General features: G+C 39.7%; 1 protein-coding gene across 4 annotated transcripts in view; it reads right to left on the reverse strand.

Moving 5' to 3' along the window:
• The window catches only part of SV2C (synaptic vesicle glycoprotein 2C), a 93667-nt gene that overhangs the window by 65757 nt on the left and 5455 nt on the right, over nt 1-22455 (reverse strand). For 3 of the 4 annotated variants that reach the window (XM_053407674.1, XM_053407675.1, XM_053407673.1), the window contains exon 2: nt 118-810. In XM_053407674.1, coding sequence (XP_053263649.1) covers nt 118-700 — 583 coding nt within the window. In that variant the 5' untranslated portion in view covers nt 701-810. Of the gene's footprint in view, nt 1-117; nt 811-22455 lie in introns of those variants that run through there. The other variant, XM_053407676.1, reaches the window with a different exon arrangement.

Consider the following 22455-nt stretch of genomic DNA (forward strand, 5'->3'; position numbering starts at 1 on the left):
GCTAACAAAGGAAAGATAGTTATTTGTTTTCATCAGAGGGAGCACTGTCAAATACATACTAGACAATAACTGTCTAATTTATGACACAAGCCAGGCAAGGATGTAAATAATACTCACCAAGCCATCCTGATCCAGAATTAGGGATACACATGTCTGTCTCAGCACTGGGCAATACAAATCCAACCACAAAAACTTCCACCCCGTCAGCCATCAGCGCCATCCCAAGAACAAAGAAGAGGGCCCACTGAAAACGTCCATGCCCACATTCCTGAATGATGAGCTCATACTGTTGTGCCAATTCTTCTTCATCAGCTTTTCTCTCCGTTTCCAGTTCAAGACGATCTTTGTAGTCGTCTCGTACGGGCTGACCTAAGGCTCCGATCCCATCCTTGTTCTGGGTCGCATTTGGGATTCCCTGATATTCCCCCTCATAAATCTCATCATCTTCATCATGCCCTTCAGTCGCGTCACTTGATCCTTCATCTTCATTCGCCTCCCCACCGTAATTTCCTTCTTGGGTATAGTATTCATCATCTTCTCTGCCTTGGAATCTATTGTAAGATCTTTCCGTATATTCGTCTTGAGCCTTCTCTACAACTGCATTCCCTTTCCTCCCTGTCTGTTTCTTGACTACCTTGGCAATGTCCTGAGCCCCTCTCACTAATGAAGTATTATCTTCCATCTTGTAAGCTCCATCCATCTTGTGTTAATCAATGTGTGACTGAACTGATTCCGTGTGCAAGGGAACTATTGTGTGCTGGAGAGCAGCAGCAAGAGACTCCCAAGACACATTCGGTTCCAAAACAAGATCTAGGAGAAGAAAAATAAACACAAGAAAATATTTTAAGTTTTGTTTGTTCTGCATAGAATCACAAAACTAAAAAAGAACACAGGATCTACAGTCACCGTTGCTCAAGAGGCAAGACTATCTACCCACCAGTTCCCCATGGATTAACCCACACTATTGCTAACCAAGAGTGCACCAAAAGCAGAGAACTGGTGCACTGCAGAAAGGCTCCTGCAGAGTAAATAGCTCCTGATGACACAAGGAAGGAACCCGAAAGGGGAAAGCAAAAAACGTTCAGGTATTTTTGCTGGCTTCTCTCATTTACATGCAGTAGCGTCACTTTCCAACATACAGCTTAAAACACATGGGTTTGTGTGTCACGAACATATTACAGATACAAATATGTATTATGAAAGGTAACTGAAGCATTTCCAAAAAGAAAATAGTAGCTTGATATATAGTACTATTTGCTGTTCCTCAGTCCTGCTGTTTATAATGAGGAGCGCTGCTGAATTTTGAAATTCGTCGTTTGGAAGACCTAATAAGAGCAACTGGTAATGTTTACCTCAAAATACAAGGTGAGGATTACAGCCACATCTCATTTTTAGGCTTGGATTTCAGTCCAAATGGGAGAAGTCAGCTTCTTCTTCCTTCCCTTCCTGTCTTATTTAAAATACCCTCCCACTCTCTTGATAGGGAAAAAGCTCTACCTCCCCCTCCCCCACAGCTCCCTGATCTCTCTTTCCTTCCACCTACCCAGCATGTAGCTATGACTGCAAGGTAGCCACCAGGGGGGCTGGAAAATGTAGTTTCCCCTTTACTGTTTCCCAGGGCTTCTATTTCCCAAGTATTGGGGGAGTAGTCCATTTTCCAAAGTGTATTTAGGAATGTAAACATAATCACATGTTCAATGAATACCTCAGAAGGATAGCAAAATCATACATGCTGACTCTATTTCTCTTGACCAAGTGTTCATCCAAACATGTAGAGCACTTGTAGATATAAAATTGTGCACCTCTTGTGTCTTTTCAAGCTTTCAGATCCTTGATTTTAGGGTACAAGAAGATTGCAATCACCGAATGCCCTTCTGTGCATTCATTTAAGGCAATATTGTTGCATAAAACTGTTCATCCACCTCAAATAACATGGCACACTGTGGGGATTTGGTTTTTGCTCTGTGAAGGAAAAGTGGGGAACTGCAAGCTTGCATGTCGGATTCATTCCCTGGGGCTCTCCTGCTTACGCCTCCCCTGCTACAATCAGGCTTGCAAAGAAGCATTTATTCGCTCCTATCAAAGTCCTGTTTCAAACAGCAGAAGGGAATTAACAGAAGGGGGTATGCAGCTGGGAAGGGGAGGGTTTAAAGCATAACTGTTGCAGAGAGATGGGCCAATCTTCCCAGAGAGTCCATTTGGGGATGGCCAGGTGAACCCTTCCCTCCACCCCTCAGGAACAATCTGCCAGAAGATCACTCCTATTCTGGCTGCTAGAAAAAAGTTGAAATGCTTTTTTCAAGCTGAATTTTATGCATGTTTGTATGCAGTATTTGTGAGTGTGGCAGGATTCTCTCTCTCTCTCTCTCTCTCTCTGTGTGTGTGTGTGTGTGTGTGTGTGAGAGAGAGAGAGAGAGAGAGAGAGAGAGAGAGAGAGAGATGCAGGAAAGTGTTCACACTCCATTTTGTCTTGGCTATGCACACTGTTGGCCTATGGCTCCCAAGCAGTTATCCACAAGGGAATGCAGCACTCAGGTTGAAAAAACTACCCCACACCTGCTGTGAAGTCTTCACACTGTCTAAGGATTCCAACTTGTGTTCTTAAGTGTTTCATCTACAGTCGTACCTTGGATCCCAAATGCATTGTGAGTCAAATGTTTTGACTCCTGAATGCCGCAAACCCAGAAGTGAGTGTTCCGGTTTGCAAACGTTCTTTGGAACCCGAACATCTGACACAGCTTCTGATTGGCTGCAGGAGCTTCCTGCAGCCAATCGTAAGCCTCGCCTTGGTTTCCAAACATTTTGGAAGTCAAATAGACTTCCAGAATGGATTCTGTTCGACTTCTGAGGTACGACTGTATAAGAAATTAATGACACTTGAAGGCCAACACATAGTGAAGGCAATCCAATTAGAAAGAAAGCCACACATCTTTACAGGCACTGAGATCTTCCTCCCAAACACTCTTATCACAATGATTTAGAATTCTGCTAAGACGGGAAAAGGGAGGAATTGCAGCCACACAATAACATTTTCCAATGATTAAGTGATAGTGTATTATGTTCTGAGAGCAGCTCATGAGTGAAACATCTTTGATTTAAAATCTGCCTGACATTTCCCAAAACATCTCATGAAAACGACACTGTAAAGAAGGTGACCTCAGCATGCAGTTTGCGTTGTGCAATATATCACGTAAAGGTAATGTGATTTTGTGTAATTCGTAACTGAAAGCTTAGCCTGACAAGAAAATGCTGTCAGGATAGGGAACAAGAGAACTGATTCTATCCAAAGCCTACATACAATACTGATTATTAATTTTGCCTCATATTCCCTCACAAAGCTAAATCACTTTGTGATCCTTCAGCGTTTCATTACAAGCAGTTCTTTCTTCCCATTCTTCTCTGTTGTTGGGGGGAGGGCTGAAATTTTTCAGGAACTGGCAGGGACAGTGCACCTCATTTCCCACACCTGAGGCAAAATGGGAAAGTGCCTTCCATCCTACTGAAGCTTCCTTTAGTTGGGTTGCATGGCAGTGCCTGCAAAGCAGCAACGGATCCCAGGCAACATCTCACAAGAAGCCACCACTGCTACTGTTGCTGCTTCTCTGCACACATGGGGGTGCTGCCTCTTGGATTTCTGTTGCCAAAGGCAGCTGCCTCAGCCCACCTTATGGGCAGCCAGGTCCTGGGAACAGGAGATGTTTGGGGAGGGGAAAATCGTGCTTAACAGAGAAGCAACAGAGGCAGATTCCTGTCCTCCACCCCACACCCTTTTTGGACCTGTTTTTCTGGGTCTATGAGTGGACAGCCTCTATGGTCTGTGAGTGGACAGCCTCTGTGAACAGCCTCTAATCTACTCTACAGTGCCTCAGAAATCAGCTGTCATGTTCAGGCTGCCTTAATTTCTAGGGCTCTTTGAGGAAGGAGCAATGCAGTAGAGATGGAAAGACCTCAACTCAGGGCCCTTCCAGACATCCTTTTTATTGCATATTCATAATTGTCTGTACTCATGATACTATCAAGGCGTGATCCCACATGATCCCTCTTTCAATCTTGCTTGTGCCTGCAAAACTTGTCACACTGCTTCATTTTCAACCAGTGCTTAACCCATAACTCCCAGACTCCAATTGCAGCTTTGGTTTACCAAGAACATGAACCTATTTCTTAATACATTTTGTTTGGATAATCTTTGCAAAATTCAGGTAGTGAATACTTTCTGAGGGGAAGGGTCCTCTTTAGGCCCAAAGTGCCTCAGTGCTCATGGATGCAAAGTTATAGGCTAGTCTTGCCTGCTTGTACCACACCTGATAATTTATTAAGACTTGGCCAGATATGTGAACTGCCTCCACTAAAAGTATAATATTGAATATTGATATTGAAAACCATATATCGAACTGCCCTAGTATATAGTTCTTAGGGTAAAAAGGTGTTTTTCATAAATTGTGTATGAATAAAGGTGTTATGTTAGTATTAAGGGTGTTCTTTCAGTATAGCTGGTTTTGAGTTCCCCAAGGTATCAAGCAACAGTATGCACACTCTCTGTTAATCGTGTGTTCCTTCAGTTACAAAACAGATGCTCTGATGCTTTATCTATTATTCTGATAAGAAGGATGGATAAAAAGGAATCCTCATAAGGACGGCACTTATATGTAACAAATGATACAATATTAATACAATATTAGTGTTCAGGTATACATAGCTGTCAAGTGTCCCTTATTTGAAGGGACAGTCCCTTATTCCAGCGCCATGTCCCACTGCTGTCCCTTATTGATGGATGTCCCTTAAATGATGTCCCTTAAATTTCAAAGGAAGCAGCTCCTCTCCCTCCCTCCCTGCCGGCCAGGGAGGAGGGAGGCTCCAACTGTGTTGCTTGGCTGTGTTGCTCACCCAATAAGAAGTCTAAGAACAACTGGGGGGTAGAGCTTGCATGCCTTGTGTGTGGCTAGTTAATGCAAGCTGAGGATTTTTTTGAATGCTGGACACCATTTTGTTGCACGTGCTGCTGCAAACTTTGCAGTGCAAAGCCAGGCCAGGGAGCCATCATAAGTTGAGGCTGCATAGGCCTTATGGTGCATGTAATTCAGATTCTATTCAGTTGAACCTCTGGTTACAAAGTTGGTTGGACAGTGTTCTTGAAGCTACCCAGCATGAGTTTGACCAAACTGCAGGAGGACAGGAAGACTGGAGTTCCTAGAACAGGTGAGGCTGCAGGTCCCTTATTTTGGCTGCTGGTCCCTTATTTTCAAGGCTGCCGGTCCCTTATTTTCAAATCTGTAAATTGACAGCTATGGGTATATGCTGAATCTCTTACAGAATATATGTGATTTACTAAGATGTTTTTAAGCCACAGGAACAGACTGAGAATCAGATGTAAAGATGATCTCATTTTATAATTGATGTTATATTTAGTATGTCTGCTGGTATGAATGGATATGAATGTCTGAAGTATGAATGAGAAGCGGATGGTTAGTGGCTCTGAAGAATAAATGAATAAATAAATAAAGTTATTGAATCAAAGATAAAGAACTGCTTAAATTAATGTACAAAGGACTACTGCATTGAAAGGGACGCGGGTGGCACTGTGGGTTAAACCACAGAGCCTAGACCTTGCCGATCAGAAGGTCGGCGGTTTGAATCCCCACGACGGGGTGAGCTCCCGTTGCTTGGTCCCTGCTCCTGCCAACCTAGCAGTTCAAAAGCACGTCAAAGTGCAAGTAGATAAATAGGTACCCCTCCAGCGGGAAGGTAAACGGCGTTTCCGTGTGCTACTCTGGTTCGACAGAAGTGGCTTAGTCATGCTGACCACATGATGCAGAAGCTGTACGCCGACTCCCTCGGCCAATAAAGTAAGATGAGCGCCGCAACCCCAGAGTCAGCCACAACTGGACCTAATGGTCAGGGGTCCCTTTACCTTTACCTTATTGCATTGAAGGTGGAAGAGTTTGGATTTGATATCCTGCTTTATCACTACCTGAAGCAGTCTCAAAGCAGCTAACATTCTCCTTTCCCTTCCTCCCCCACAACAAACACTCTGTGAAGTGAGCGGGGCTGAGAGACTTCAAAGAAGTGTGACTGGCCCAAGGTCACCCAGCAGCTGCATGTGGAGGAGCGGAGATGTGAACCTGGTTCACCAGATTACGAGTCTACCGCTCTTAACCACTACACCACACTGGCTGGATTGAGATAAAGAACCATTATCAAACTATTGAATATTGAGCCAGCTAAACAGGATGGATGAACAGTGAACCAGTTACTGGACTGTGCAAGACAGGATGATCAGTATGACAACATGTCTGGGTGAATCAGGGGACAAAGTGAGAAGGTGATTGAGATAAATGACTGTTCTTTAAAAAAGACATGTTGAAAGAAACATGCTATTCATAAAGACAGTATGACAACATAATGGAAACCAAACTGTTTTCAACTAATAACTATTCTTATCTATTTGAGGAACCAGCACGATGACAGCTATCAACCCCCTTCAATACAAGACAATGTAACCATACGGAGACCTGAGCCTTGGGAAGGCCTGGTGAACTTTGTGTGCTGTCCTACGTGCAGGAGGATGCCGTCCATAGACTCTTAAAAGAGACTGGCCATCTCTTTTAGTGGGTCCAACCATCTGGTAGGTATGAAAGGAATGAATGAATGAGTGAGTGAGTGAGTGAGTGAGTTCTTATTGCTTATTGCTTGTTAAATAATAAAGGGTTGTAATCTTATGAGATTTGTGTCATTTTGTCTTTCTTGAAAACGCTCTGATAAAAATGAACTTAACTCTGTTTTCATGACACAATGGTAAGCCAAACAGTGGCTTACTGAGAGGAGAAACATGTTTGCTTACAGAGAAGAGCTTGCAGCTACTTTGTTCCTCCCTGGTCCTTTTCACTGCCATAGCAGACTACACTGAGCCAAGGTTTGGCTTAGCAGGCTATCCAATCCAGGACTCATGGCTAAGCTCTCTCCACACAAACTATGAGCTGCTGTCGTGAGGGCTAGAAGGAAGAGCACTCCCTGCTGCAAGGCCCATTTCCACCTGGCCTAGGAGGCGGAGCCCACACTCACCCTAAACAGCTAAAAGGCTCCTGGGAGTCCAGAGGGACATTGCTGGAATAACTCTTGGGTTGGGGCAACTGGCTGAAATGTTTTAAAAGGTTCTAATTTTGGTTCCCCTGCTTCATTTTTGTCAGGTTGGGGTTGGTTAAATTGTTTAGTTGGGGCTGGTGATTACTTTAATTTGGGTATAATTGTAAACTGTTTATTACTATTATTATTATTATTATTATTATTATTATTATTATTATTATTATTGGTTTCTATTGGTTTCTATTGATTTATTGGTTGGTTTGTTGCTTGTATAGGGTATTTTGTTTTTTAATGTTTGATGTTTTGTTGTGTTTTTATATATGTTGTAAGCTGCACAGAGTGGGGAAACCTAGCCAGATGGGCAGGATATATTTGCTCTTAGCTTGTTCTTGGCTTTCAAATTTGGCTCACTGTGTCCTGTGAACCAGCCTAATTCCCCCTAATCACATTTAAAACATCATTTAAATCAAGAATGGGCAGTCTTTGGATTTGTAGGATCCACTTTGTTTTTTACTATAATTCTGAGATCCACTAATCAGAGCCAGGTGCAAAACAAGTCAATCAGCGTCTGCACAGATCAGAGATTCTAACACAAAACTCTTGAAGAGGCTAGCATAGATGCACAAACACCTCATATTTTACAAGTGAGGAATACTGTCACTAAGAGGTAAGGACAAGGCCAGCCATCATGGGGACCTGGATCTTTTAACAAGTTATTTTTGCCTCAGACCCCAAATTTCCCCATCAAGCGGGTGCAGTAATAGGGGTGAAAAGGGGGGACAGTGTGTCTTAGCATGGCAAAACAAACACAACAGCAAATCTTCTGCTTTTATGGAAATGTAACACCTGGCTTTGAACAGTGCAATAATTCAATTTAGATTATGCTTAATTATTACTTTTTGAGACATTAATATATTTTATTAATATACCCAGTTTTCTACAAAGAACTAATAAGAACTTCCTGACAGTCTAGTCTCTTGCTCTTAGAAATTATTGTTAGTATACTGTCTAAAATAGGGTTGTCACATAAAAAAAGTGTAGCCAAATAACTGTATGAGTCATAATGTAACGTATTTGCATATTAATAAAACATCAATCATCCTGAAGGGAAACAACACTCAATTTTGAGATTATGCACATTACTTTTTACTTTTGGTATTACCTGTTTACTATATTTCTAAACTACCCTTCATGTGCCAGGATCACCAGGCATGTTACAAGATTTATATTAGAACAGCAATATAACAAAAAATAAGAACAATAATAAAATAATTAAACCAATTACTAAAACTATTCAAACAATTACAATAATTATATTTCTGCAACAAACAAAGCATTATTTTTAATCCAAGTACTTACAAAAATCCAAGATCAGCTTTATCACCTTTTGCATACCTCTTCTATGATAGCGCCCACCAGTAGTGTTTGCATGTACTTTTATTAAAAAGTAATTACCATATTTTTCGCTCTATAAGACACACTTTTTCCCTCCTAAAAAGTAAGGGGAAATGTGTGTGCGTCTTATGGAGCGAATGCAGGCTGCGCAGCTATCCCAGAAGCCAGAATAGTGAGAGGGATTGCTGCGAGCGCTCCTTCTCGCTGTTCTAGCTTCTGGCTTAGCCACACAACGCCTCTTCAGGGCACGAGGAGCCTTCATCCCGCTGTCCTGAAGAGGCTGCACAGCTATCCCAGAAGCCAGAACAACGATCCTTCTCGCTGTTCTGGCTTCTGGGATTCAGAATCCCCCCCCTTGTTTTCCTCCTCCAAAAACTAGGTGTGTCTTATGGTCTGGTACGTCTTATAGAGCAAAAAATACGGTAACTTTTTTCAAAAAACAAACCTGCCTGATTGACTGAGGGCACATTGAATTGACTAAACATTGCAGTACCATTATTTTATACCTGCTACTAAATCAGAACCATAGCCTATCCACCATGCTACTTCTCCTTAGATTCATTTCATCTATATTTGTGTGCTGTTAACATCTGTTGTCAGTGAAATAATTCCGCAGCATTTCTAAGCTGAACAGAGCGAGCCTGGAAAACAGCAATGGGGCAAGTTCAATGCCTCAATGGCATGAAGAAGAAAAAAATCTCAATTTTTTTGGTGCTATATTATTGTCTCCGCATCTCTGCTATGTTACCTGCCATGAATCTGTTTATCTGGGATAAGTTTTCTATCTTTTCAGAAGTTACACTAAGCATTTCTGACATGGATGCAGTATTTCCAAATATATATGTATTTTCTTTCTGAACATTTCATCTTCCCACTTTTAAACACATTTCATAATTTATGTTGAAGAGGTAGTGAAGCAAAAGAGCAGCTGGTTTACACATCTGCCTATTCACACCAAGAAATGTGAGTTGTTAGAATACAGCAGTGCCCCCAATGAATGTTCCTTCATTTGGATCAAAAACCCCTTATTTCAACTTCTTTAAAGCAATGAAACGAACTTCTACCTCACACCTCAACTCAAACTCCAAACTCTTTGTCATTGTAACTGACAGACAGTTGAGGGAGAGAGGCCTGCCCATTTTGTTGTCTGGCACAGAGCCACTTCCTTTGCTACCTTAATGACACATACTTAGAGGGCCATTACCTCAGCAGGAAGCTCACCTGGCTATTCCAGGAATTGAATCCATGATGGATCCAAGAATTAGGAGGCATACAGCCTACCCACAGGCACACAGCCCACAAACTCATAGCAGTATGTTTCCTCGTCGTAATTCTTTCCCCTACACCAGGGGTCAGCAATTTTTTTAAGCAAGAGGCCGGTCCACTGTCCCTCAGAACTTGTGGGGGGCTGGACTATATTTTGAAAAAAGAAAGAACGAATTTCAGTGCCCCACAAATAACCCATAGATACACTTTAAATAAAAGGACATCTTCTACTCATGTAAAAACACGCTGATTCCCGGACTGTCCCCGGGCCGGATTTAGAAGGCGATTGGGCCGGATCCGGCCCCTGGGCCTTAGTTTGCCTACCCATGCCCTACACTTTTAAAACAAGCTTTAAAAAATTATTTCATCATTTAAAAAAAAAACAATTGCCAGATTTGTCTGGGGTCTGTCTGTAAAGTGCCTTAGAAGTTCGAAGGAAGGAACTGACTGGCAAACACGTAATGCTCACTGGAAGGATCAAATGATGGTGAACTAGGAAAGAAACAGCAAAGCAAGCACATCAGAGAATGGATCAGTGGGTCTGAGCGTGGAAAGGAAGGCTACATTTGAAAAGAACAGAACAGCTTCCTTTTGCTTGGAGGAAAGAATGGCATCAGTACTCACAATGAAGTTACATAACAAACGGGTAAACATAGAGCCAAGTAATGGGTAGCTTTAAAAAATAACAACCAATGCGACAAAGCTGCTTCCAACATTTTGCTGGCTGCGCATATAATGTGATTTATTCTGATTGTGTCAAAATTAATTTCTAATTGATTGTTGAGTAAGGAACAAACTAGAGAGCATTCTCCCCGAACAGCTTTGTAATTAATAGGTCTTCACTTTGAGGTCTATTCATGTTATCCATATCACCCGTGAAATATATATGCTCTGCATGCTGCTATAGCTGAAATTGGATTTCTTTCTTTCATTTTGCTATGACTATTAGGAATTGCAGATCAATCTTTGAGTTTTTGTGCCTCCCCATTCCGATCTGCATTATGCAGCATGTTATCACAAGGCAGCAAGAATCATGTCCAGCTATGTCTGCTGCTGTTAGATAACTGAGCTCATTTGTACAACTACCCTTCCTACATTCCTACTGTAACAGGGGTTTCCTTACAGTAACTGCATGCCTTCAGTGTGCAAAGAATGAGCATCATCTTTCTTTCTTTCTTGCTTAGTCATGGAGATGAATTGTAACTGCAATTTTAAAACAGTTGCTAAAGTAAATATGAGAAAAGAGGAAATGCTGTGAGTGAGGACTTTCTCACAGATACCAATTGTTATTTTTAATTCTTAACCTATCTTTCCTGGTGTCTATGCACATATAAGTTGTGCTGTGTATTAGGAAAAGAGCAACAAATAAGTTAAGAAATCACATCAAAAAGTATGTATAGGCTGAAACTAGAGTACTAAAATGGGAAATATTACATTACTAATGCCGTACATACCTTTATAAAATAGAAGCTGAAATACAGTAGATGTGTCAGATCTAAATGTTTTAGAAAAGTGATCCACTGTTTTTGCTGAAATCAACTAGTTTTAAATATATCTATACCTGGCCATCTATATAATTATGTTTAAGCAGAGGTTGCACCATAAGGGGAGAGGCTTTGAAGTGCTGGGGACCTGAACGCCACCTGATACATTAATCCTTTACATCTAGAAATGCAAATTAAAACAGGTACACACAATTCTGAGAAGATGACAGCTGAGTAGGAAAGAGCTATATGATTGCTACAACAGTCTCTTCATAGGGGAATACAACACAGGGAAGTGGATTTCATGCCTCTGGGTGTACTACTACTACTACTAATTATTATTATTATTATTATTTATTTATACTCCGCTCATCTGGCTGGGTTTCCCCAGCCACTCTGGGCGGCTTCCAATGAAATATTAAAATATAATAATTAATCAAATATTAAAAGCCATAGCTGTCAACCTTAATCTTAATGTGGTACGGTAGACTGCAATACTTCAAACTCCAAGTGGGAGGTATACGGTAAATAAACATGTCCTTAATGTTTGGGGGTGTTGGATGACCAGGACAACTCACCTGTCAATCATGTGATATCATAATGACATCAGGTGATTGAAAGTACTTCCCAAATGCCTGGCAGGCAGTGGATTGCTTCCCAAGAGCCAAATGTAAGGCTGGCAAAGTTCTTTGCACAGTGTTTCCCCAAAACCAACCAACCAACTGGAAATTGCTGCACCTGCAAAACCCCTTTCAGTCAAGCCCCACCTGCCGCACACCTGACATAATATACATAGGACAAGTGGCCATGGCTCACCCACAACAAGCTTGCAGGTCAACTGGGGAAGCCTGGTGAGCCACCTTAGAAATACATCACATCTCATCATAGCTGGAAACAGCTGGCTTCTTTGCCTGCACATTCTCCGATTCTGAGCTTTTGATGGGCAGCTGAAAAATCACTGTTCTCTCTCCTTCATCTTAAAATGAGACTTGGACCAGATTGCAGAGGGCCTTCTCGACAGTGACGCACTCCCTGTGGAACACCCTCCCATAACATGTCAAGGAGATAAAGAAATACACAATTTTTAGAAGATACCTGAAGGCAGCCTTGTATCGGGAAGTTTTTAAAGTTTGACGTTTTATTATGTTTTTATATTTTTCTGGAAACTGCCCAGAGTGGCTAGGGAAACCGAATCAGATGGTCAGGTAATAATAATAATAATAATAATAATAATAATAATAATAATAATAATGTCATTCTAATAATAATGTCATTCTAATAATAATGTCATTCTAATAATAATGTCATTCTAATAGAGGGCACCTTCTGACATCCTTTCAAAATAGAGGGATGTCCTCAATAAACAAGATCACAAGGCCACTTTAATGAAAGCTGACTTAATAACTCATGGTTTGAAATGTGCTTGTTTATAACAAACAATAGTTAAGTTTAACCCAAGTTTGCCAGGTTCGGACAACATGACAACATGCGATTAATCAAATGAACACTTCCAAACTTCTCAAGGCTGCGTTGGAGAAAAGCACTCGTCTGAATATGCCTGGGTTTGTTCCTGTCATGGTTCATCATGACATCCAAAGATAGCAACTGTGTTATCACAGTCTACCTCTGGACATATCATCATGGTAAGTTACCTATAGAACTGAAACGTTTCAAATGATATATGCATAATTCATTAGAAATGGTGTGGCAATAAAAACCTTGTTAATAACAGCAGATTCTTCCCTGTGGAATATGATTCTGGCAGAATGGGGAGATTTCACAGATAAGAACCCGCTATGCCAAATATATAGCAAAAGGAGCAATCTTTCCAATGGAATAGAAAATGAAAATAGCTTGATAAGGGAATAGATCAGAAACCTGGCAAACAAATATCTTACATATTTTATTTAACGTGCTTTCTGAAGGTTTAGACAGCATAAGGTTCAAAAGGCAGCTGCAATTCTAACTGAAATGGTACACCATTCAGCATTTCTCTTCTGTACTTATAGATATCTATTCTGTAACACTAGCTACAGATGTCAATGATGGTAAAAACAAACCACAGCTTAGTGTTATGTGTAAATGAACATAGCCTAGGCTCTAGATCTTTCTCATACACTTTTATTGATAGATATTTGGGCTTTTTTCAGATGCGTAGCATTTGGTTCAAAGAAGAGTACCTGAGTTTATTAATACTAATGTTGCATACTAAGAATTCAATAGTGGAGACCACATACTCAAGCAGGCTGCAACACATATCCCATGTTTTACACCATAAACTCATCCAATGAGATTATTTAGCTTGCTCGTTAAATGGCATATAATAGTTGCAGGGCTTATGGGAAAGTACTCAAGTGAGTTCATTTTATTTTAGTATCTAACAATATACGATATTCTCCTTCAGCATCTGTGTAACAAGTACAAACAAGATAGCCTTTTCCCTGTTGTGAACAAGCTAATTTGGCTTCTTAATCTTCTTGGCTTTCTTCTGCTATTCTTAATTGCTGAGCCCAGGGAGTTCAGCTTTCTAAATTATTCAGTGTGTGTAAATTTGGTTCAACTATAATTAAATGACCCATCTGTATACTAATACTTTCCAATTCAACTCTTACAGTGTAGGAGCTTGAAATCATATTTTCAGTCAGCAGCTCTGTAAAAGGGGCTCTCACTTCTATAACTTCCTATACATTTTTGGTCAAATGCTAACTATGGCACAAAAACACATCATCATCTTGGGGCAACACAAACCAGTCTGGTTCGCACTTAATGCTAAGCCAAACTATGGCTTAGTGTGAATGAGCAAGCATGCTGGTGCAGACTTAGAAAACTCTGGCAGCTTCACTCCTCCCCACTCCTGACATACTACCCAGAGCTAAGCCATGGTTTGGTTTAGCATTGTGTGCAAAGCTGGGCTCATGGATTGTCTCACTCAAAACAAACAACAAGTTGCTGTTGCTGTCGTTAGTTTTCTTTTTTTATTTTAATAAATATAGTTTAATTGATTTCCAATATATTAACAATTATTTTTTAAAAACCATAAAAAGATACAAAAACAAAATCCCACGCCCTTGATGTAGATCAGGCTACATAGTTAAGTTTGCCAAATTCCAATATGTGATTTTGATGGTTGCCATTTTTCAGGGTTATCAGTAAAATATTTTATAACTTTATATTTTACCATATTTCAACAAAATCGTCTACATCATCTATATTATTCAATGGATGCAATCTCTTTGCTAATTTTTTTGATACAGCAATAGACCCTACATTCTGTTTCCAATGAGAAATACACATATGTTCCAATGCTTTCCAATTCTGCGCCAGTAATAGGTGTACTGCTACTAAAATAAAAGTAATTTGTTCCTAATAACAGAGGTCAAATTGGCCTTCTTTAAAAATAGTTAACAATCCAAAACTTGAGGTACATTCCACATGATGAAAGGTAATATACCTTCTTTCTGTAAATATCCTCTGCCAGAAGGGCTTTATATGTTTACACAAACATCCACCACATGTAAAATGTTGTAGCTATACTATTGCAGGCTCTCCAGCACAGGGGTGGGATGGACAAAACACAAGTTGTATTGTTCTTGGCGTTTCACTCGTGTGTTTTTCTTGGGAAGACAAATCAGAAGCCCAGGTTCTCATGCAATGCTTAGTCAAACCTAGGTTTAGCTACTAATAGCATGACAGCAGCACAAACAGGGGAGAAGCGAAGAAGCTGCAATTTTCTAACTGTACCAGCACACTTGCTCATGCATGTGTAACCTTGGTTTGGCTTAGTAGTATTGTTCACATGTGGAAGCAAACGCCACCGATTCCTTCACCGAGAGTTATTTTAATGTATTATGTTCTTAGTGGCTTACATGTCAACCCCCTAATAGTTGGGGGGGGGAATTAGACTACAGTACAGTGGTACCTCGGGTTAAGTACTTAATTCGTTTCAGAGGTCTGTTCTTAACCTGAAACTGTTCTTAACCTGAAGCACCACTTTAGCTAATGGGGCCTCCTGCTGCTGCCGCGCCGCCAGAGCACAATTTCTGTTCTCATCCTGAAGCAAAGTTCTTAACCTGAAGCACTATTTCTGGGTTAGCGGAGTCTGTAACCTGAAGCGTATGTAACCTGAAGCGTATGTAACCTGAGGTAGCACTGTACTTTGCATCCTGTTAGCTCATTTAGATGTTATGAAAGCATACATTTTTTGTGATCAACTGTTCTTCTAAAGGCAAGTAAGTCAAACAACTTATCTATGTTATCAAGAAACAAAAAATAACATGTATTTTATTCTTTTGGGCAAACATGAAGAAGTACTTTTCCATTAACTGGACCACTTCAGCCAGAAAGTGAGGGATCACATGTCCTCCCTTTAAAAACAAAATAAAAACAAAATCCACAACCTCCTACAATTAAAAAATCCTACTACTCACTTTTCTTTTGAATAATTTAACCTCTTATCTTCTTCTAGTACCAGCCCTATATTTGCTATAACCCTGATTCTCTCATACTGAAGAAACCTTCTCTTGACCCACTGACTCTGTACAGTGCCAGTTTTTTTATTTCTTATTGTGTATTTGGGTTTGTTTTAATGAATCTTATTATATTACGTTAATTATGTTGTATGCCCATTTGCATATTATATGAAAAGTGATTATATGAATCCTTTAATAAATCAATAATAAAATAATTTTTGTCCTATTTCTCTTGAATGCTGGGTTATTACTCAGTATTTCCTCGTTTGCTAATTCGTTGTTAGATACCCATCAACACAATTTCTGTTCCTCCCACTGAACTGAATCTGCTTTTCTTAGTGACCTCTGCCTTGCTAAATCACACAGGTCAGTTTTCTGTTTTGCTTTTTTTTACTTCACAAGTAGCACCAATGGTAACTGATCCCCTTGAGCCATGCAGTATCTACCACTCAAGCTTTCTGGGAACATGATGGGTAGTTGGATGTCAGCAGGAATTAACATCCAGGAATTCAGAAGGTATAGTCAATACCCAAGGTGTTTGTGACAGCTCCAGATATTTAGGTTGAAGCAAACAACAATCCAAAGGTGTGCAGCTGGAGTTCTACTCTGACATTTAAATTAAGTGAGTCATCCTTGATGGTAAACTTGAGGTGTGGTAAATTACTAGGATTAATCAAGGTTTAACACAAAAGTTCTGCCATGCTTAATCTGAATCTGTATTCACTAGATATCAGCCACAGAACTCTTATTTCTTTTACTTTGAAAATTAAGGAGTTACCTGACAGCATATGCTGTTTGACTGATAAAATTGGGAATTAAAATAGATAGCTTCGACCAAACATCAGATAAACTTATTCTCTCAGGGTGGTGGGGGGAAGTGTATTATATAAACAAGCATACACATACATGCAAAAACAAAACAAAACAAAATGACACACAAAAAAGAAACATGTCAAAAGGACATGAGGCTACTGGGCAACTATTCTATAACCGTACAGTAATTAATTACCTGTACAAAGCTCTCTACTATTAAACTCAAAAGGGCTGACAAGTCTGCCAACAGCTGTCTCCAAGCTTTCATTTCAGCAATCAAAGCTGAAACCAACAGATAAGTACCAAGACAGATTTAATTACTTTCCCCTCTTACTTTCATTAATTTTATTAGATGGAACATTCAACGTCCCCTCAGAATGGGGTACACTGCTATGCTGCATATGAAAACAAAAGAGAAATGTTGTGGTGCTCAGAGACATCTAAAGTGAAATCTTTCTGAATGTCTGTACCAGATATAATTTCATGGGTGAATTACGGTATTATAATTCTGAATGCATAAGTTGTTATTGCAATTTCCAGGGAAACGTAAATTGCAATCCTAAGCATACTTGCTAGGAAACAATTTCATGATTGTGCTACAATGAGGCTGTCTGGCTGTTTGAGGCTTCTTTCTATCTCAGGAACAACCAATAGTCTGTAGGCAGGATACAACTCCCAAAGCAATTTTATCTGTCCCTGGAATCCCTACCAAATTTTAAACAATGCAAAAAATATATTTAAAAATTGACCATTTATAATTGTAAATAAATGTTTTCAAGTTACAAGAAATAAGGATGTTCTAAGGATGACTGAAGTCATACACCTGTCCTTTGAATTTTATATTTAAGGGTGCATATTTGTATATAACATTGTGCATGAACACACATAGCCAATAACTGTGTAGCACCTAGAGATGAAACTATTAGGTGGTCACTTTGTGCTTCAAAAACCTCTTCTAGCCTTTGACTAGTGTTTAGTGGAGAACACCCACTCCAAAACAATAGAAAAGTCCACAAAGCTCTGCCTTTGAGTTTTCATTTCTTTGCTTTGGCAAATTGATATTTGAACAATGGCAAGTTATAGATATTGCTGTGGAATCAAACCAGTTCTGCTCCTTAGCAATCCCTTGGGGACACACACACACACAAATGGTGTGCAGTCATAATTCATGCTCACCTCAAATGCAGCTTAAAAAAAAATCCAACTGCAGACAACATGATTATCTGTAAATCAAAGAAACACTTCCTCATCAATAATGTCCCCTGCATGCCACAGATAAGGTGCATTGTACTCTTATCAACACCTTAATTATACAAGCTCAGAAAACACACACGTGTCTACTATTCACTAAGCTCTTGATACAATTTCTCATTTGATGTCATTGCTGCCATATTACTTTGCCTATTAACTATCCCACACATGAAATTTTTGTTTATAGAAACAAACTTCTTTGTGCATCATTATATCAGACAAACTTCAGTACCAACTGCACTGGGGGATGAGTCAGAAGGAAGATATACAGTACTTCAATCTCAAGGCAACAGTGAAAATAAGCTATCTTTTACAGACCCGTACTGCTGACAAATGGAAGGAGAAGCTTGAAAGAAGGCTTTTTGTCTGTCACCTTACATTTCTTGAAAGCCTGGCAAATACCTTTGACAAACCGGAGCATTAAATGGACTATACTGATCTCCCCTTTTGGGAGATTCAGTTTTTAACACTTCCCATTTGGAATCGCAAGTGCTCCCCCGAAATAAAAAGAACTCCTCAAACATGAAAGGAGTAATTGTATTAGTTGATGGTGTCCTAATACATGACACATGAATGGAAGCCCATGACAAAACACTGGTCATTGCCTTGAATTGGATCTTTTAATCCGGACTCAAACTAAACAAAGTGTATGTTATCAAAGTGAAATGGAATTCATGGGGCAAAGCCATGCTTTGAAAAGGTGCCATTAGAGAGAACCCCAGTAACTTTATATAGCTAAGATGCTCTTGGAGAATACTGAACTATTTATGTAAGTATTCGCAAGACATCTCATAACCACTAAACCTTTTACTAAGGTCCAGGGAGGAATCAGGAAGCTTCCTTTACAAAGATAAAGAACATGATCTCCAATGTCCCGATTTTGCATATTTGTGATGTCAACAAACCTACAATGGTTCATGAAGATGCAAGCAGCTAGTTGCACTAGTTGAAGTGCTACTACAGCTACTACAAATGCTCCCACAACATGTTTCAGAATGGATGCCAGCCACATTCTGTCCAATAACTCTTAATGAAGCAATGAAACAAAAGCACACTGGTTTTTTAAAAAAAGATATTTTCGAAACTTTTAACAGATAGTTATGTGGTCAACCTTTTTTATGACTCCTCATAGACCCATAAATGTTTGGTAAAAGGGGGGAAATGAATGAAGTACATTACTATACCAATGTCTTCTAATAAGACTGAGGAGATTTTTGTTTCATGGGATGGAAACTGTTAATAGCAGACACCTTGTCAAGAAACTGCACAAATGCGTACAAGTTAGAGGAGTTCCAAAATTATGTTATCAGATCCAGAATTTAAGAAGTAATTAAAAATATGCATTGAATGTAGCCCAGCAGATTTGCTAATGGGAAATCAGAACACTCATTCCAGCTACAGAGAAGAATCTCATTCCAAAGTAGCCTGATCTGGAAAAAGTTCAGAATATAAAGCTAAGTGAAGCTATTAACATATCTATAACTGGCACAATTCGGTGTGGGAGCTACTACATTTAGAGCCAGGAGAGTGAGCTTATAGTCAATAACAGAGAAAAGACATGTCACATTCCAACATCATTTTCATATTCTGCTGACGGGCCACCAACTACTTAACAGAAACAGATTTTTTTTTCTATTCCTAAGAATGAACAAATGCACAAGTTCTTCTTGAACCTGAATCTACTAAGACTCTGCCTGTGCCATCTTCTGATAGTATTACCTAATCTTGTTGTTTTGACTAGGACCAGCAAAGCTAAAATCTGAAAATATTACACAGTTCACTTAGTTATTAAATCTAGTTTGTGCTTTTGTCTCATGTTCTGCAATTACACAGGAAAATATTGTTTCAATAACCATGCTTTTAAGAAATACTACCTCTATTAAAAGAAGCCTGCACTTACCAACATGCCCACTGCAAAGTAATATTTGCATTTGATTTGCATCTTTGTTATTCCTTAAATCCCATTAGATTTCTTTTAGAGTAGGCACTTACATAAAAGTAAATGTAGAGATGAAAGGCATCTATCTTTTTGAAATTTTAACAATTTAGAATAGGGGTCCAAGAAATAAAATAATTGCAGAATGAGTTAGAGATTGAGGTTTCTCATATTTCTACTTAAAACAAATGCAGGGACTATGAAGCAAAATAATATGTCACAGGTTATTTTAATAAAATAGGATATGGCTTTCAAATTACTGGAAAATGTATTATGGTAAAGCTACAACACCGTAATACTCAATAATGTATCCAAACTCTGAGCATGAAGACATTTCTTCAGGCTCTTCAAAGTATTATAATTCTGGTCATATTTATATTATGGGCACAGCTGTGAGCTGATGCCTGTGGCACTAGTGACTTCAAGGGAATGCTGTGATAACCATCCTTTCCACTATGTAACAATGCATTGTTTATGAATATATACCGTATTTTTCGCTCTATAACACGCACCCGACCATAACACGCACGTAGTTTTTAGAGGAGGAAAATCCGCAGGCATGCCACCCGTAGGCATTCCCTCCATAACACGCACAGACATTTCCCCTTACTTTTTAGGAGGAAAAAAGTGAGTGTTATGGTGCAAAAAATACGGTACTTCATTTTATTAGCTAGTGAATGAGCCAGACTGGACAAACTGAATTTACTGCAGAAAGAGAAAATAAGTAACATTAATCATTTTAGACAAAACTCTAATTCTGAACTATCTTCTTTGGAAACCCTATCCATTAATACCAGTGAGTTCAAGGAGACTTACTCTTGTGTAAACATGGTAAGATTGCAGCCTGAGGCACAACTAATATTCTCTAGGTAGGGCTAATGTAATAAAATTGGGTTAAAAACATAGGCCTGATCCCTTGATGTTCCCAGAAACCTAATGATGTATGAATATATTTTTATAAAGGTAAAGGACCCCTGACAGATAAATCCAGCCGCAGACGACTCTGGGGTTGCGGCGCTCATCTCGCTTTACTGGCTGAGGGAGCCGGCATTTGTCTGCAGACAGTGGCCAGCATGACTAAGCCGCTTCTGGTGAAACCAGAGCAGCACACGGAAACGCCGTTTACCTTCCCGCCGGAGCCGTACTTATTGATCAACTTGCACTTTGACATGCTTTTGAACTGCTAGGTTGGCAGGAGCTGGGACCAAGCAATGGGGAGCTCACTCCGTCACGGGGATTCGAACCGCTGACCTTCCGACTGGCAAGCCCTAGGCTCAGTGGTTTAGACCACAGTGCCACCCATTAATATATGATTAATATATTAATCATATATTATTACAGGCTGGATCTAGACACATCAAAGAAGTGTTTCAGTTTAAAGTGTTGTAAATTTAAACGGAAAACAGGTAGAGAAAAATGGGACTCCACGTCACCATCTGGTGGCACAATGTTATATCGCATATACAACACATATGAATCACTTCTCTCTTTTAACCAGTTTAGCTGAGTCCACACTTTGATCTTACTGACTTGGAAATAAATCCCATTGATTTTTCTGTAGAGTTTGCTTTTGCAATATATGTTTATGGTTGCAGCTTTAAACTACTCATCAGCAAAGCTGATTGCTTGGGCTTGAAAAACATTTTAAAACTGTCTATGACAGCAGGCTCAAAGTTCCAACGAAAAAGGAAGTAACATGTAAAAATCAGCTAACTAGAAAAGAAGCAGATGGTGTTTTTAAAAACAAAAACAAAACAGAAACCTGAAACGAATGTTGGTCAGGTTCACACTTCATATTAAACCATAGTTATGTTCAACTATGGTTTCATGAGAAAGTCCCCAATTCACTCCTTTCCGGCCTCACTATACTGGAAGCAACAAACTACAAGTCTTGGCTTGTCATGTCATCTGAACTCAGGGTTATGGTCTCTTTCTCTCTGGTTGTAGCCTTTCAGGACAATGAGACCAGGAGCCAGGGAGCAGTGAAGCAGAGCCGCAAAGCATGGATTTTAATGGTATTAAACAATTAACATGATTTAATGCTAACACAGTGAATTGTTATTTAGGAGCATTTTCCAGAGGGGTAGCCATGTTAATCTGTTGCAGCAAAAACAACAAAAGAGTCCTGTGTCACTTTTTAATACATTTAGACCGATGTATTTATTAAGCCATAATATTTATTATTAAGCCATAGAGGAAAGAATACTATTTTGGTTGTGAACATACAATACACTTTCCAAAATGGGAACACCTAGTAGCTTCCAGCTGCACAGCTGCCCTCCTGACACTGGGGTCACTGCAGCTTATCAGGACAGCGTGGGGGGAGTCAGGGAGGAGAGAAGTTGAGACTGCATTGAATTACTGGCAGAGCCACTTGGGTACTTGCATACAGACCTCAATCTCACTGTTGCCCCCCTGCCTCACCCCTCATCCATCCAGTAAAAGTGGCAGCAACACCAGTGTTGGAGCGGAAGTTCCGCAGCATTGCTGCTAACCTATATTAGTAATTTATAGTGTAAGTTCAAAGAAGTGAGATGATAAGTTCTGCAAGGTAGTAACTTTCATGGACCTATTTGCAAGGTTTCCATGAACCATAACAAAGTGGCGTTTACAGCCACCAAGTCAATCATATTTCTCGAATTATAGCTGATTTCCTGACCTTACTTTGTAAGCAGTTTGAGTATCTAGATTAATCAATAGTTATTATTGTTTCTATTGAATAAATTAAAGTGTTTCTTTTTCTTCCTGAAATAATTTCCTA

This window comes from Podarcis raffonei, chromosome 11, assembly GCF_027172205.1.
Source record: "Podarcis raffonei isolate rPodRaf1 chromosome 11, rPodRaf1.pri, whole genome shotgun sequence".
Lineage (NCBI taxonomy): Eukaryota > Metazoa > Chordata > Lepidosauria > Squamata > Lacertidae > Podarcis > Podarcis raffonei.